Raw genomic sequence first — 17,524 nt, forward strand, 5'->3', positions numbered from 1 at the left:
GATCTGAGGAAGAGAGTGGTGACTTTTGGCCCTTTAACCAGAGCTAATTTTTAGACTCAATGCTTTATAGCATTAGAAAAGTGGTGTGAAAGGCAGTCCAGATGAAAATTACTGCAAATTAAATGAAAATCAAAGAAACAAACATGAAATCAGTGAAATAAGAAGAAACTCATCATCATATTAACAAATTGGTTTGCTTAAAAACAAAGTCAATGGAACGAAAGCTATTTAAACAAAATGAAACAAACAACAAAAAATCAAAGATCCAAAAAATTACTTCCTTCAAAAGCCATTTGTCCAGTGTGTCAATAGTCCAGTTTCTGTTTTAGCTATTTGTTTCACTTTGACTCTACAGCAAACATTTAGGGAGTGTGCCAGTTTTAACATATTTTCTTATTTAATTATTTCAACTACCTCCTGAGGAAGGTTCACAGAAACCAGTAGTAAAGCTATAAACTAAGGCTGAGAAGTGAAATCACAGGTTTTGTGGCCAAAAAGAACTAGTTGTTTTTTTTCACGTCTGGCATTTCAGTAAAGTAGACATGATCAAAGCAATCTTGTCCCAAGGTTTGCAACATTTGAATTGTTACTAAATAACTTTACATCACACTGGGAAAAGGGTAGAGATCCAAACCTATGTCTTTCTCACTTTTTATTCAACACCAGGGAAATATTCTCAAAGCCTGTATTGTGGAATACCATATCCATTACTGTTCAGTGAAAATAAATTCAGCTGTCAAATTAACGTGAAGCATGCTTTATATTTACTTCTCCCCAAACTCCCCAAATATAATAGTGGACTATATATTCCTATAAATTCTGCAGTAAAGAAAACTTTCCTTTAAAAAGATTTAATCAAATATGTCCCTAATATATCTGCTATTATAATCTTATTTTTCATGTATTCTGGTGTATATGATGAAGCCCAAGATAAAATTAATTTAATAACCTTTTTCTCAATAAAAACCTATGACCTAATGAACCAAAAACATGTTCACGGTCCTTGAAATTAGACTTGTAATCTGTTGACTGCAGGGATCAAAACATATTGAAAAGTTTCTTGATTCAATCTTATGAAAAAAATCTGATATGGACTAATCCAAGCCATTGGATAATAAATACTCTAGGAAATCAGAAAATAGAATGGTAAGTTATTTGTTGGAACAGCAAAGAATGACTTCCTGCAACAAGGGAGTTTTAACAAAAAGTAATGTTATGATAGAAAATGTTTGATTTTTTTTTTAATTCTCTATGCTAGACATCCCTAATTTCTCATTTTCCATTTTTATGGACCATCTATAAATTTAATCATATATATATATAGTATATGCATATTATTGTGAAACATGTGTCATGTATTGCTTGTCTAAGTTAAAAAGACATCATAGACAATAATTTTGTTAGATGTCTCAGAAATTGATCTGTTAATATTGAGGGGTTTTTTGTTTTGTTTTGTTTTGTTTTGTTTGTTTGTTTGTTTTAAGGGATGTTTTTCTTACAATATGGGGTCCTTGCCTTATGTTCTAGAATCTGGAATATATTGTTATCCAGGGTCCATGTCTTAAATTTTCTGTTAAACCAACATTCCCATGAGGCTTTCCAAGGGGGCTTAATTTCTCCAGGGTTCTTATGATGCATAATGCCAGTTTACATCAAAGTCCCTGATGGGACTTCGATTCAGCCCAAGTCTCTTATCAGGCTGACTTGTCACAGTTGTGAGAATTGAATTTCCCGTGGACTGTGATTGTTAACTAAGACCATTCAGTTTTCTAAACATACTAGTAGATTGAATGCATATATTCGGGTTGTTATCATTGCCCTCTTGTTCCCTCCAGGGCCCCCACTGGGGAGACACACAGATGGCCAACAGAAATGTCAGTGTGGTAACTGAATTCATCCTCCTTGGGCTGACCGATAACCCTGAACTGAATACTGTCCTTTTTGTGCTGTTTCTCTCCATTTATTTTGTCACCGTGGTGGGCAATGTTTGGATTATAGCAATAATCTGGGCTAGTGCCCAGCTCCATTCCCCCAAGTACTTTTTCCTTTGCCAGCTGGCTTTCTTGGATTTCTGCTATTCGTCAGTCTTTATTCCTAAAATGTTGGTGAATTACCTAGCAGGACAGAAAGTCATCTCCTATCACGGTTGCCTCCTTCAGTATTCCTTTGTCAGCATGATCCTGACCACTGAATGTTTCCTGCTGGCGGCCATGGCCTATGACCGCTATGTTGCCATTTGCCGCCCGCTTCACTACAAAGGCCTCATGACCCCCACGTTCTGCACCCACTTGGTGGCTGCTTGCTACCTGCTAGGTTCTGCCAGCTCACTCACCCACCTGAGAGGCTTGCTCAGCCTGTCTTTCTGTGGGCCCAACATCATCAACCATTACTTCTGTGACATCCCACTGCTCTTTCAACTGTCCTGTTCGGACACCCAACACAACAAGATTTTACTTACCGTCCTCTCTGGAATGACATCGGTGACCACCTTCCTGATGGTGGTTGGTTCCTATGTGGGAATCCTGCTCACTGTCCTGAAGTCACCCTCCACAAGGAGTAGATATAAAGCGTTCTCCACGTGTGTATCTCACCTAACAGTAGTGACTCTCTTCTACGGAACAGTGATATTTACTTATCTGGGAAGCAGTTCCAGCTATGCACCAGATAGAGCCAAAATCCTGTCCATGTTTTACACCCTTTTGCTGCCAATCCTAAATTTCCTGATATACAGTGTGAGAAACACAGAGGCCAACGAAGCAATGAAAAGAATTATTGTGAGAAAAATATTTGCTCTCTGACTATGAATTTTTAAGAAGTGACATTTAAGGAATGTTTATTAATTCTATAGGCAGGTGCATTGTTTAATACCTGTGAGACTTGTTGGAGGAAAAAAATGGTGTTTTCAAAGTATATATTCATTATTGGCTTTTGGAAACACACAGACATATATTATATATGTATTATGTATTATGCACATATGAACATATACATATGCAATACATTCTGTCTGATAAGGAAGACATTTCCTCTGTCCTCTTAGGTTTACTGTTTGAGGACCTGTGAACTAAACTGACAGGCGACAGACTATCAGGTGAATAGACAAAGTTTCCTCGTATGTATATAAGATGCACACACAAAAAAGTGGCTTGCTCAGTAATTAGAGGTGGGGTTTATATACTTAATTTAGCAGAGGAAATGCTTCTATGGGAAGAATAAAATGGCTTTTGAGGGAAAAAATGAGAGATAAATTTTGTGATATTGTTTACCAAGGGGCAAGTGGTCTCCTCAGTCTTCTTTCTTGTCAGACAACCCCCCCCTCCCCCCCCCCCCGGGGAGAGAGCAGTTATAGGCAGCCTCACTCTCAAAATTCCTGCCTTAAATCAGATAAGAGAAGTTCTGCAAAAGCCTCTTTGTGCATCTATTGAATCCTAAGTGTCTCCAGTTTAAAGTAAGTTTATGTCACTATTTAATTTGGATCCCTTACATTCACAAATTATTTTTTTTAATTTTAATGTATTTTTTTAAGTTTATTATTGAGAGAGAAAGAGAGAGCATGAGCAGGGAGGGGCAGAGAGAGACAGAGACACAGAATCCAAAGCAGGGTCCAGGCTCCCAGCTGTCAGAGCAGAGTGAGACGTGGGGCTCTAACTCACCAGCCATGAGATCATGACCTGAGCCAAAGTTGGCCACTTAACCGACTGAGCCACCCAGGCGCCCCTCCCAAATTATTATTTTGAATCTCTACTAACTCAGTAAAATCCATTGCAAAGAATGCCGGAGACTTCCTTATTCTTTACGACTCTAGAGGAGCTGCCCTGTTTTACAGATGAGACGACAAAGGACCAATGGAGTTGAAAGCTCACCCAAGCTCAGACAAGATGAACATTTGAGACGTAGAATCCAAGCACACAAGCATACATGGCACCAGGGTGGCTTAGTCCATTGAAAGTCCCACTCTTGATTTCACCACAGCTCCTGGGAGTCAACCCTGTGTCGGGCCTCCATGCTGAGTGTGGAGCCTACTTAGGATTCTCTCTCTCCCTCAGACCCTCTCCTCCTCTCTTCTCTCTCTCTCTTTCTCCCTAATTAAAAAAAAAATCAAGTATACATATATCCATATACTTGTACACAGGCCTCCTCCCATTTTACATAAACAAATAGAAGTTCCTATACACATTTTGTACGCCATTTTTGCCTAGAACCATTACAATTTGAATATTTACCTTAAAAAATAATTCCACAGGTGGGGCTCCTGGGTGGCTCAGTCGGTTAGGTGTCCGACTTTAGCTCAGGTCATGATCTCACAGTCTGTGAGTTTGAGCCCTGCATCAGGTTCTGTGCTGACACCTCAGAGCCTGGAGCCTGCTTCAGATTCTGGGTCTCCCTCTCTCTGCCCCTCCCCCGCTTATGCCTCTGTCTCTCTCTCTCTCAAAAGTAAATAAACGTTAAAATGACAAAAAAAAAATAATAATTCCACAGACTTCTTTTTTATGGCGATTCCATTTCTCCCAGTTGTTTAAAAGAAGTACCAAAATGGCAATGCAAAGGGATTCTGTCATATCAGAGTACATTGGATTCACTTAAAATCAGCCCTTAGGGGGGCGCCTGGGTGGCGCAGTCGGTTAAGCGTCCGACTTCAGCCAGGTCACGATCTCGCGGTCCGTGAGTTCGAGTCCCTGAGTTCGAGCCCCGCGTCAGGCTCTGGGCTGATGGCTCGGAGCCTGGAGCCTGTTTCCGATGCTGTGTCTCCCTCTCTCTCTTCCCCTCCCCCGTTCATGCTCTGTTTCTCTCTGTCCCAAAAATAAATAAAAAACGTTGAAAAAAAAATTAAAAAAAAAAATCAGCCCTTAGGAAACTTCCACAAAAGAGTACAGCCAGTTGAAAATGCTGAGTTTTTTAAACAAAATGACTGTTGGTATTATATGTGTTCCTCATTGCATATAGTGTTTATTGTTCTGCTTACTCAGACATGGATCAGAAACTGTCCGGTATCATTGTTAAAACCACAATTGCTAAGAAAGCAAGCATAACTTTGGTTAACGGCACTTTCGCAGTATGTAGCTAACAATGGTTTTGAGTTTATGAGAATGTTTATCAAATGGAATGATATTTAGCTCATGCCAGTAAATTTTTCCTGCTAAAACCTATTAACTTATGGAGTTTTTTTTCTTATTTCTGAATAGTCAAATTTAGGTAAATATGTAATATAATGTGTTAAAGCAAATTTTATTTTACTGCTTCTATATGGCCCATATTTCTTTCCAGAATAATCCCACTGTCATATATTTTAACATAATAGCTATCCATTTTCCAAAATATAACTAATCACTGTTGTTGTTATAAATAAACTTCCAATAAGGATGCCTGAGTGGCTCAGTTGGATAAGTGTCAGACTCTTGACTTTGGCTCAGGTCATGATCTCGCGGTTCCTGAGCTGGGACCCTGCACTGGGCTCTATACTGTCAGTGCCTGGGATTCTCCCTCTCTCACTCTCTCTCTGCCCCTCCCCTGTTAACTCTCTCTCTCAAAAATAAATAAATAAACCTTAAAAAATCAAACTTCCAATTGTAAAACTATTACCAAGGAAGGAAGATTTTAGGCAATGGCAAGCAGTTTTCTGGATATCCCATAATTACAGACTAAAATTTCATTCAATGTCGGCCCTACTAAATATCCATCTCCCGGTGTCATATGCTTAAAGTTTATATGTTTTACAAAGAAATTGAGATAATAATTAAAAAGTTTGTGTATAAATCTTTATTTTTGTAATTGGATTCGTCTCAATAAATTACTTTGGAAAATTCATAGAAAAAACCTTATTTTGATACTATCCTAAATGACTTTCCAAGAGACTTGTATGCAACCTAATTCCTTCATCAATACAATTATATTTATTTAAAATTTGAGTTATTATAGCTTTATAGAAATAAATAATAAATGCTCTGCATAATAAAATCTCATAAATAGGAAGTCAAAACCAATAATCTGAAAATTAATGAAGATACAATGAGTGATCGTGCTTTTCTTTCCCCAAATTATCGATTGATTTCATGAGAAGCAATATGAGGACATTAAGTTTCCTTTGTTCTTTTTACTAAAAAAAAGGGACTTGAAAATATGGTCATTGAACCAAAGTCAATAAACCGGAACATATTAAATCAAATGGAAGGGATAGGATAAAGGAAATTGGCATTCTGAAATATTATAAAGTTGCAGAGAGAGGGACTGTTTAAGAATACCATTGAAACCACAAAGAACCCAGATGTATTTAAATATTTCTTACAAAAGTTATAAATTGGTAGGGTGAATTTTCCTGATAGTTTAAGGCTGATATATAAAAGAACAACAAAAATTAACTTCTCAGATCCAGTGAGACCTTAGTTATCTACAATGATAGTTCCTCGAACAATCAGTAAACTACCTTAAGCAAAGTTCACCCTGAAGTTTGCCTCATCTACTTCTGCACTTTGTGATGATCTTGTTTCTGGCAATATATTTATGCTTTTTAAAATTAAGCCAGTAATTTAGTATACTTTTATGGCATGTGATTGAACATAGTTTATTTCTGTAGACGTATAGCCAGTCTGAAGATATGTGTTTGATTTTATTGTTATTAAATGCCTCTGTTAATAGCCAAATTATGGAAAGAGCCTAAATGTCCATCAACTGATGAATGGATAAAGAAATTGTGGTTTATATACACAATGGAGTACTACATGGCAATGAGAAAGAATGAAATATGGCCCTTTGTAGCAACATGGATGGAACTGGAGAGTGTTATGTTAAGTGAAATAAGCCATACAGAGAAAGACAGATACCATATGTTTTCACTCTTAGGTGGATTCTGAGAAACTTAACAGAAACCCATGGGGGAGGGGAAGGAAAAAAAAAAAAGGAGGTTAGAGTGGGAGAGAGCCAAAGCATAAGAGACTCTTAAAAACTGAGAACAAACTGAGGGTTGATGGGGGGTGGGAGGGAGGGGGGGGTGGGTGATGGGTATTGAGGAGGGTGCCTTTTGGGATGAGCACTGGGTGTTGTATGGAAACAAATTTGACAATAAACTTCATATATTGAAAAAAAAATAAAATTAAAAAAATAAAAAAAACCTCAGTGCAATGCTGATAATAATATGTAACTATATCTATATCTAATCTATATCTGTATCTATATCTATATCTATATATCTAAATATGTCTACAAATCTGTTTCCCTGCCTATACAGAGATAGATACACTGTATGGTAAAATTAAGGTATTAAGGTGTTAAGTTCTACTTTAATCCACAGTGGTCAAACAATCCTAAATTAATATATGTAGGTGTGACTATCACATATTTCAATGTTCCAATTTGTTTAAGTGCTTTCGTAGGGGAAAGCATATCATCCTGATGAATTAAAAATTAAAAGAGGACACCCATTATAATTGCCTCATTATTCATTATTGGAGAAATGTCATAAAAAGAAGAAATTAGGTATGTCTTACAGGGTTTGAAGGAACACAATTATAAGAATTAAAAAAAAAACATTTGAACTAAATGCATTTGAAAATCAAAGAAATGTATCTTTAATGCTACCCTGACTTCTTAGAAGCTGTGTGGAAATACATTTCAACTCAACATAATGAGGCTTTGCAATATATGATATCCTGAGATCAGATGAGATGCAAGAGAATAAAGATTGCTTAGAAGATTCAAGCCAAAGAGGACAACAATTTGGTAAGAATTTGTAGGGAGCATTTTAAGTACCAGATTAATGGTATGTGTATTGGCCTCCAAGTGTCATTTTGAACAATGAGGAATTCTGCTGATGGATATTAAATAGTTTATAACTTATGAATTTCAAAGAGCTGAAAATGGTCTTTTCTTTGGTGCCATGTTCTTTCAGAATCATAGAAATTTCTAATTGAATCGGCCATTGTAATCTGTTCTGGTGAAAAAGCCAAGTACTGAAGAGAAGAAAATGCAACTATATACTATAAATGCATTTGGGCTCATTACTCATTGTGTAATTAGTGACTGTCTGAATTTCAGTTCTGTTCTCTCATATTGGATTAAGTATTGTTGACTCTGGTTCCCAAATACCTGTAAAACAAGTTTTCTCTTCTTCATTAATCATCAGCACTGCTGTCTCAGTTCAGGCCCTATGTTCTTGAATCCTAACTATTGAAATAGCCTTCTGACTTCTTCCATTGCCACTTTACCTTCAGTGTGTTTCTATTCTTATCTCAGAAACACACGTTGGTCATAATTCTTTCCTTAATGTCACATATGTTCTCTTATCTTAGTAGGAAGTCCAAATTCCCTGAACTGTTTATACTTCTCTTTAATCATTCTCAAGGGCCAAGAGCAAGAATTCTCATATTTCCCAAGATTTTCTTGATAATATCCTTGAGAAAATTAGATTATTTCCTCCATTGTTCTATCATTGTGCACTGTATTGTAACAGTGGATTGTGAACTTTTGTTTTCACTTCTGATTCCTCTTCTGAACTGTTTAATCCTGTGAGGAAAAGACTGCGTCTTATTCAAGGACTTTTGGGATAGTTTCAGGATTTCTGATAGTGATTACTACATAGTAGGTACACAATAGTGACTTGTTTAATAAATCAGGGTGTTAATTATTTCAGAGTGTTTTTCTTTTTTACCTGTGTGATAATGGCATGTTTGATATTAAGGAGTAAATAAAGATAAGTTTTAAATTAGAAGTTTTTCCATCTAGTATACTTTAAAAAAAAATTAGCTATTTATAGGAGTCAGGTTCTCAAAAACATATAAAGTGGTGTGCATATAAATAGTAAGCAAAAATATAAGGAAGTTTTCTTGATGCATAGTAACTAAATAAATACCTAATAAAATAACTTCTGATTTATAAAGCTATTGAGCTTTATTATATATGGAGCTTGAGGAGATGTAAATGATTAATGGAGGCAAGGTTATTATGACACTGATGATCAGGGACAAAGCTCATGGAAATTAAAATTTTCCAGACCACTCTAGAACGCCTCCCAGTGATAGGTCACAGAAAGTAGTAACGCTTCAGGTTATTTAACTGAAGGAAACAAATTAATGTGCATTCTTAATTATTATTTTTTTAAAGAGATATCATGATGAATGTAAATGTCCAATGGTGAAAGAAACAGCTTAATAGACATGGGTGTATAGATATAATAGATTATTGCAAATTTCATTTATATTAAAGACATGAAACAGATGTCAATTGAATACCTAGTCTATCTTCAATATTATAACATACGTATTATAACATAATATCTTGCACTATATATATATATATATATATATATATATATATATGATACTTAGTTTTATTTTCAAAAACCATGAGGAAGGTTCGACCATTGTACTATTGTCACTTTGAAGATGATGGATGCTGAAGATTAAAGACATTACAAAATTTTCACATGGTCATAAAGGCAGTAAATAGTATTTCAAGACACAAACTCAGAATTATGACTCCCAAATCTAAACGTTTCAAACTACAGCACCATCTTCTTTTGAAAAGTTATAATTACAAAGACTTGGACATTTAAAAGCATTGAAAATATGTGTGACATATTCTCAAGGGAAAAACATGGGTGCACACACAAAAATAGAATCTGTGGTCCAGATTCAGGTTTCCAAATACCATCCTCCCGTAAAAGATGGCAAGGATCCTTGGAGAGGTAGTTGTTTCTAGAGCTGAGTCTGGGAAAATAGAAGATGAGCCTGGAATATACTGTGCTGCCAGATTTAAGAGGTGAAAAAACAAACACAAAACAAAACAAAACAAAACAAAACAAAACAAAAAGACAAGAGCATGACCAAAGACCAAAGAGCAAAGTGCACAGAAACTAATTCAGTAATGGTTCCATTAGCAGAGCTATTTGAGCAATAAAATAAATGAAGGGGGTGTTGGATAACCCAAAGGAAAATAATTCCGAGTACATATTCGTACAACTATCTAACCAAATAAATACATAAAGAAGAAAGAACAACTCTTCCTTACAGAATCATTTCAGTTAAAATATCCGGGCACCTGCGTGGCTCAGGGTGTTGAGAGCCAACTTCGTCTGAGGTCATGATCTCATGGTTCGTGGGTTCGAGCCCTGAGTCAGGCTCTGTGCTGATAGCTTAGAGCCTGGAACCTGCTTTGGATTCTGTGTCTCCCTCTCTCTCTCTCTCTGCCCTCCCCTGTTTGCATTCTGCCTCTCTCTCAGAAATAAATAAACATTAAGAAAAATTAAATATATATATATATGTTTGAAGGCCCTTTCATGCAGATGGCTGAAGCTGAAGAAGGAAGCTCATCCCCCTCAAAAAGCCACAGCCAAAGCAAAGGCTTTGAAGGCCAAGAAAGTGGTACTGAAAAGTGTCCACAGTCACACAAAAAAGATCTGCAGGTCACGTACCTTTCCAGGATCCAAGGTACTGAAGGCAGCCCAGATATCCTCTAAAAAGCACCCCCAGGAGAAACAAGCTTGACCACTAGGCCATCATTAAGTTCCCCCTGACGATAGATGGAGTCAGCCATGAAGAAAATAGAAGACAACACACCTGTGCTCATTGTGGATGCCAAGGCCAACAAGTACCAGGTCCAACAGGCTTTGAAGAAGTTTTACCACATTGACATGGCCAAGGTCAACACCCTGATTAGGCTGGATGGAAAGAAGAAGGCGTGTGTTCCACTGGCTCCCAAGTATGACACTTTGGATGTTGACAACAAAATTGGGTTTATCTAAATTGAGTCCAGCAGGCTAAATCTAAATCTAAATTTTTTCACCAAAATAAATAAAATAAAGTAAAATAATAAAATAACATAACATAAAAAAATAAAAATAAAAAAATGAAATAAAATAAAATAGTTGAAAGAATGGGAACATGGAAATTTGCCACAAAAACACCACAGTAATAATAGATAGAGGCAACATATTGATGGGTGCTGAAAAGAATAAATGGAATATTTGCATACCCTAAATTAACTTCCCCAAGTATACATAAACTACAAAGAAAAATCCTAAATTTATAGTGAAAAAGGCAGGCAGACACTATGTTAAGTAAATGATCGAGTTTAAATCACTGGTAATATCACTCAGCGACATCATGTATCCTTGGAGAAGATGAAAAGGCATGCATATCACCTCTCTGGCACTTTTCCCCATAATCAATTACCTCAATTTCATCATGAGAAAAATATCATGTAAACTTACATGCAGGGATATTGTACAAAATACTTGATGAGTAATCTTGACAAATATCACAGTCGTGAAAGAAAAGGAAAGAAAATGGGACAGTCACAGATCTCAGGAGACGACACAGAGGTAACAGTAATGGCAGCATGATGGTCTAGATTGCACCATAGTGACCCAGAGACCTTATGCCAGTTATGTACTGGCAACCAGTATACTTACACCTCTAGGCTCACCAAAGATCAGACTACCAAAGAGCTGAGCCAAATTTTGAATCTCAAAAGAGGCAGTTAACTCTAAGTAATGGAAAAGCAACAGCAGTATCCTTCTTATCTTTGCAATCATACACAAAGCGGACATCCCAGAGTCCACTTGGGATTCTCTTTCCTCCTCTCTCTGCCCCTCCTCTTCTCATGGTCTATCTCTCTCTCTCTCAAAAAATAAATGAATAAGCTTTTCATTCACACCTCAGAGACCTTGTGCATTCAGTTCCAGACCACTGCAATGAAGTGGGTCAAATGAATTTTTTGGTTTCCCAGTGCCTATGAAAGTTATGTTTGCATTATGCTGTAGTCTATTAAGAGTAAAACGTGCTTTACTGCTAAAAATGTTAACCATCATCTGAGCTTTCAGTGAGTCGTAATTTTTTTGGAGGGTCTTGTCTCAGTATTGATGGCTGCTGACTGACCAGGGTGATGGTTGCTGAAGGTTGGATGGCTGAGGCAATTTCTTAAAATGAGACGACATGAAGTTTGTTACATCAATTGATTCTTCCTTTAACAAACAATTTCTGCGTAGCGTGTGATTCTTTTTAATATCATTTTACCTACGGTAGGACTTCCTTAAAATTGGAGCCATTTCTCCCAAAGCCTCCCGCCGCTTTATCCACTAAGCATATGTGATAGTTTAGGTCTTTTTTCGTTTCAACAATCTTGATGGCTTTTTCACTAGGAGTAGATCCCATCTCAAGAAAACATTTTCTTTGCTCATTTTATAAGAAGCAAGTACTCATGCATTAAAGCTTTATTATGAGATTACGGCCATTCAAACACAATAATGAGGAAAAGTTTGAAATATTGCAAAAATTACCAAAATGTGACAAAGAGACACAAAGTGAGTAAAAGATATTTGAAAAACGACACCTCCAGTCTTGCTGACAATGAGTCTTCACAAACCTTCAATCTGCAGGCAACCCCCCCCACCAAAAAAAAAAAAACCCAAAACAAAAAAAAAACAAATGCAATATTGGTGACGCATGGTAAAGTGCAAGAAAACAAGTCCTGTCTGTATCTGTCATTTAATAGCTTCTTAATAGATGGGTGTTGAAAAAATAAGAGAATGGATAGAAATTTGACATTTCAGGTATACAATCCAAGACTTTCAACGTTTTATTTTTTTCAAGATACATAATAGGGCAAATAAAAAATGTTGTTCTGTTCCTTTTGTCTAAATATCTGAGTCTACTGATCATCTGTAAGTGATATGGCACATATATAGTAGATTTTATTCCTTCTTAAAAATCTCTAGTGTGAAAAGCAGGATTAGAGAGGCATTTATCCCCTTTCCAATGGAGAATCTATCTTGTTGAATCATTGTAATACTAACTCCCTTCATTTTTTAGTGTATTTTTTAAGTTTATTCATTTATTTTTTGAGAGAGAGAGATAGACCATGAGAAGAGGAGGGGCCGAGAGAGGAGGAAAGAGAATCCCAAGTGGAATCTGCAACCCAGTTACCATGAGCTCATGACCTGAGCCAAAATCAAGAATCAGATGCTCAACGGACAGCCACCCAGGTGCCCTCTAACCCCTTTTTAGAGATAAGTCAAAAAGAGATGACAATTCCAGTAGAAAAACAATTTAGACGAGTCTGTGAGGTCCTTCAAACCTGATATTTGTCAATCATCATCGGACCTGATGCATTTTGAAAAATTTACCTTTGTGGGTCTGATCCTACTAACCCAGAAATGTTTTAGGGGTGTGGCCTAGGGAATGGCTTTAAAACAGTAAACAGACAACAAATGGAATAATGATGTGAATTGAGTTCCTATCAGCCATTCCTGAAACTGGGAGTAGAGTTTGAGTTTTTACTTCAGGTTTCTTGTCTATTTTCCTAGATGGCATTTTCATTCTTACTGATTCCATGTGTGCATCATTGAGCACAGTCAGCAAAAAATCAGAGTACGTGCATTAAAAATAAATACATAGTGGTGCCTGGGTGGTTCAGTCCGTTAGGCGCTGACTTCAGGTCTGGTCATGATCTTGCAGTCCATGAGTTCCAGCCCTGTGAGGGGCTCTGTGCTGACAGCTCAGAGACTAGAGCCTGCTTTGGATTCTGTGTCTCCCTCTCTCTCTCCCCTCCCCTGCTTGTGCTCTGTCTCTGTCTCTGAAAAAATGAATACACCTTAAAAAAATACATAGATGATTTGTTGACATCACGGTAATGTAATTTCAATGTATAATAACACCATTTAATCAGTAGATAGGAAAAGCTCACTTTTCCTTGCTGGGAGAGTTGTCTGAGAAGCCCAGGCGGAGGCAACAGTGATCTGATATTCTCTAACATCATGTATCTCATATATTTTCATGGTGGTCAGTGTTTTAGAAAATCTTCATATATTTACATATTTTTTATATATACCTTATATTATAGTTGTATTACATATACATATATATTGCATTCTTATAATATCATATATGTGGCATGATATATAACATATGATTATATATTATATTTTATCACATCATATGAATTATATATTATATATCATATAATCATGTAACATCATATATCATGATACCATACTATATATTCTATATGAATATATTATATATAAAATATTTTTTCAATATATTTTTTAACAATTTTTTAATGTTTATTTATTTTTTTTTTTTGAGAAAGAGAGACAGAGTGTGAGTGGGGAGGGACAGAGAGAGAGAGGGAGACAGAAGTCAAAGCAGGCTCCAGGTTCTGACCTATCAGCATAGAGCCCAAGGTGGGGCTTGAACTCACGAACCATGAGATCATAACCTGAACTGAAGTCAGCTGCTTAACCAACTGAGCCACCCAGGTACCCCTCAATATATTTTATTTGAGTAGATAAAATATATGATTAGAACATATTTTATAATAAAATAGATTTTATATAGAAAATATATGAATAGAATATATTTTTCCTATATTCTGTATGTATATATTATTATATATGATTTATATTCTATAAACATGTATTGTGTATATATTATGTATTATGTATATATTATATAAATGCTAATAATATAAAAAATGACTTTCAAAACTATATCAATTATATTTTTCAGTATATCCATTGCCATTTAAAGTGAAATACACAAAAGGAAGGGGTATGTATTTCTGAACATTTCCATTGGAAATGTATCCCAGGAAAATTAAGAATAAGCCTTTGGGTACAATTAAAATGCAAATCTCAAGAGATCAAAGATGCTAATTGATCAATTCCTTTATGATATGAGTTTGAGATTTGGGAAGAGATGTTGCTATAAGAAGAGTGTTAACACACTACATTTCCGAAGAAAATTCTTTGTCCTGGGACTGCATTAGAAATACAGGAAGAACAACACAAATCCTGAATGTGAATCTAGCTTTGAGCTAAAGCAAGAGATATTAATTCTCAACAAGGCACATGAAAATAAATAGTTATTGTAGTTAACTTGGGTGTCATTTCCATTCTATCAATGAAAGATAATAGAGACATTACCCAGAACTCTCCTCAACACCAGCAATTTTTTTCATCAACTTCATAATATTAATAGAGTTCCATTATATAGGAAATAGAGCTCTGTGCTAAACCACAGCAACAGATGAAAGCTGTCGCATTAACAATTCATGAGATCCAGAACTGCAAATAAGGGAAATATATGTCAAAAACTAATGGTGAATTTGGTGAATATTGAATGATGTCTTCTCTTCCTGTCATCTGATAATAAACCTCAAAATCACAGGAAGATGACCGAAAGAGGCTTCGTTTGGATGACTAAATCTCAGGTTAAGTCTAATCTTATCTTCTTTCTGAAAATGTGTGCACGTGTTTTTCACACTGAAAACCTTTCTCTTCCTCTTTTTACGTGACTGCATCTTTCAGTAAACCTTAAGAAAAGTGCCTCCAGGGGTGCCTGGGTGACTCTGTCAGTTGAGCTTCTGACTTGATTTCATCTCGGGTCATGATCTCAGTTTGTGGGGTTGAGCCCTGCGTCGGGCTCAGCAATGGCAGGGCAGAGCACGTTTGAGATTCTTTCTCCCTCTGCCCCTCTATCCTGCTTTCTCGATTTCTCTGTCTCAAAATAAATAAATAAACAAGAAGAAAACTAAAGTGCCTGTAATGAAAGGCCAGAAAAAATGCCTTCATTGATTAAATGCTTGTTAAATGGATTGGTGATGAATAGGCACCCTCGAGAGGGTGGGAGACACTAAATGATCAAGTCTCCTTAATACAACATCAAGTCCCTTTGGATCACTCGGGTGGAGTGTTAAACATCTGAAACAAACTTGCATTAACCATCATATTTATGTCACCTGAATTAGGCAAATAACTTCTCTAATTTCTAGTAAGATCACCTTGTGTTTTAATACTTGGTTGTAAATCACATTTATTTTACTATTTTTAGCCTTTCTATTTTTGACTTGGAAACTACTGTTTTTGGCAATGAATTTTGTGCTGCCTGATGTCACAGATAACCATGTGCTTTATTTAGGAGCAAACACGTTTGCTGAGCGCATGCACAAAACAATTTGGCTATGTTATAGATTAACTCTCATGTTTGGTCTTTCTTTACTCACCAATAGAAAGGGTATGTGACAAAAAAGGTGTAAAGAATTTTATCATTAACATGTAAAGTAAGCAGGATTTTTCATATATATATACACGAATATATATGTGTGTGTATATATATCTATATATCTGTGTGTATATGTATATATATATATATATATATGTTTTCTTTAAAAAATTTAGCAAAGCTTTATTGACTACAAGAAACTATTAGGTGTGCTCATATAAGATCTTGTTAAGCTCCTATAATGACCCTTTAAAGTATCTGTTAGGTGTTGACAAATTAAAACTGTCACACAAAGGTATCACTGAATTCACAAATTATAGAACTTTCTTTCCTAAATAGTCTTTATATTCTCTAAGAGCATCATATAATTGATTCCAGTAGGTAAGTTGCAAAATGTATGATTTGGGGCCCAACGGTAGACTGGAGTAGATGGTAGTATATTCCAGGAAGAATCTCTTCCAAAATCATTCTGGCATCTTTGACCCTCTCATTATTGGAGTCTAGGTCAACTCTGGGTACTAAGTCTTTAAGCTTGAATTCTTTTCTGACTTTTGTTTCTGCTTTTCAGCAGGTAAGGTAAAAGGCCTGAGTTGATAAAAATGACTGGGAACAATTTCACTGAGATCACTCTCTTCATCCTCTCTGGATTTGCAAATCACCCGGAACTACAAGTCAGTCTTTTCTTAATGTTCCTCTTTATTTATCTGTTCACTGTTCTGGGGAACCTTGGGCTGATCATGTTAATCAGAATTGACTCTCATCTTCGCACACCTATGTACTTTTTTCTTAGCAACTTAGCATTTATTGACATATTTTATTCTTCCACTGTAACACCCAAGGCGCTGGTAAATTTCCAATCCAAACAGAAAACCATCTCTTTTGTTGCCTGCTTTGTTCAGATGTACTTTTTTGTGGGTTTGGTGTGTAGTGAGTGTTTTCTTTTGGGATCAATGGCCTATGACCGCTACGTAGCAATCTGCAATCCCTTATTGTACTCAGTGGTAATGTCCCGGAAAGTGTGCAACGGGCTGGGAGTCATGCCATATGCAATAGGCTTCACGAATTCTCTGATATCCGTCTGTGTGATAAGCAGCTTGGCATTCTGTGATTCCAGCATCAATCATTTCTTCTGTGATACCACAGCTCTTTTGGCCCTGTCTTGTGCGGATGCGTTCAGCACAGAAATGGTGATCTTTGTCTTAGCTGGGACCACCCTTCTTAGCTCTCTGCTCATCATCACAGTCACTTACGTTGCCATCATCTCGGCCATTCTCAAGATCCAGTCTGCAGCAGGCAGACAGAAGGCCTTTTCCACCTGTGCTTCCCACCTCATGGGCGTCACTATCTTCTATGGGTCCCTGATTGTCACGTATTTGCAGCCTGATAACACATCATCCCTGACCCAGGCACAGGTGGCGTCCGTATTCTATACCATCGTCATTCCGATGTTGAATCCACTGATCTATAGTCTGAGGAACAGAGATGTGAAAAATGCTCTCCTGAGAGTCATGCATAGAAAACTTTTTTCATGA

At 36.5% G+C, this 17,524-nt stretch overlaps 2 protein-coding genes across 2 annotated transcripts; both read left to right on the forward strand.

Moving 5' to 3' along the window:
* The first annotated feature begins 1,750 nt into the window (after positions 1 to 1,750).
* LOC125146557 (olfactory receptor 1052-like) lies at positions 1,751 to 2,798 on the forward strand. Its single transcript, XM_047823265.1, has one exon. It carries the CDS (start codon positions 1,791 to 1,793, stop codon positions 2,796 to 2,798), a length of 1,008 nt encoding a protein of 335 aa, XP_047679221.1. The 5' UTR covers positions 1,751 to 1,790.
* Positions 2,799 to 16,591: 13,793 nt separating this feature from the next.
* On the forward strand, positions 16,592 to 17,524 carry LOC125146558 (olfactory receptor 8I2). The gene has a single exon (XM_047823266.1). It carries the CDS (start codon positions 16,592 to 16,594, stop codon positions 17,522 to 17,524), a length of 933 nt encoding a protein of 310 aa, XP_047679222.1.

This window comes from Prionailurus viverrinus, chromosome D1 (genome assembly GCF_022837055.1).
Source record: "Prionailurus viverrinus isolate Anna chromosome D1, UM_Priviv_1.0, whole genome shotgun sequence".
Lineage (NCBI taxonomy): Eukaryota > Metazoa > Chordata > Mammalia > Carnivora > Felidae > Prionailurus > Prionailurus viverrinus.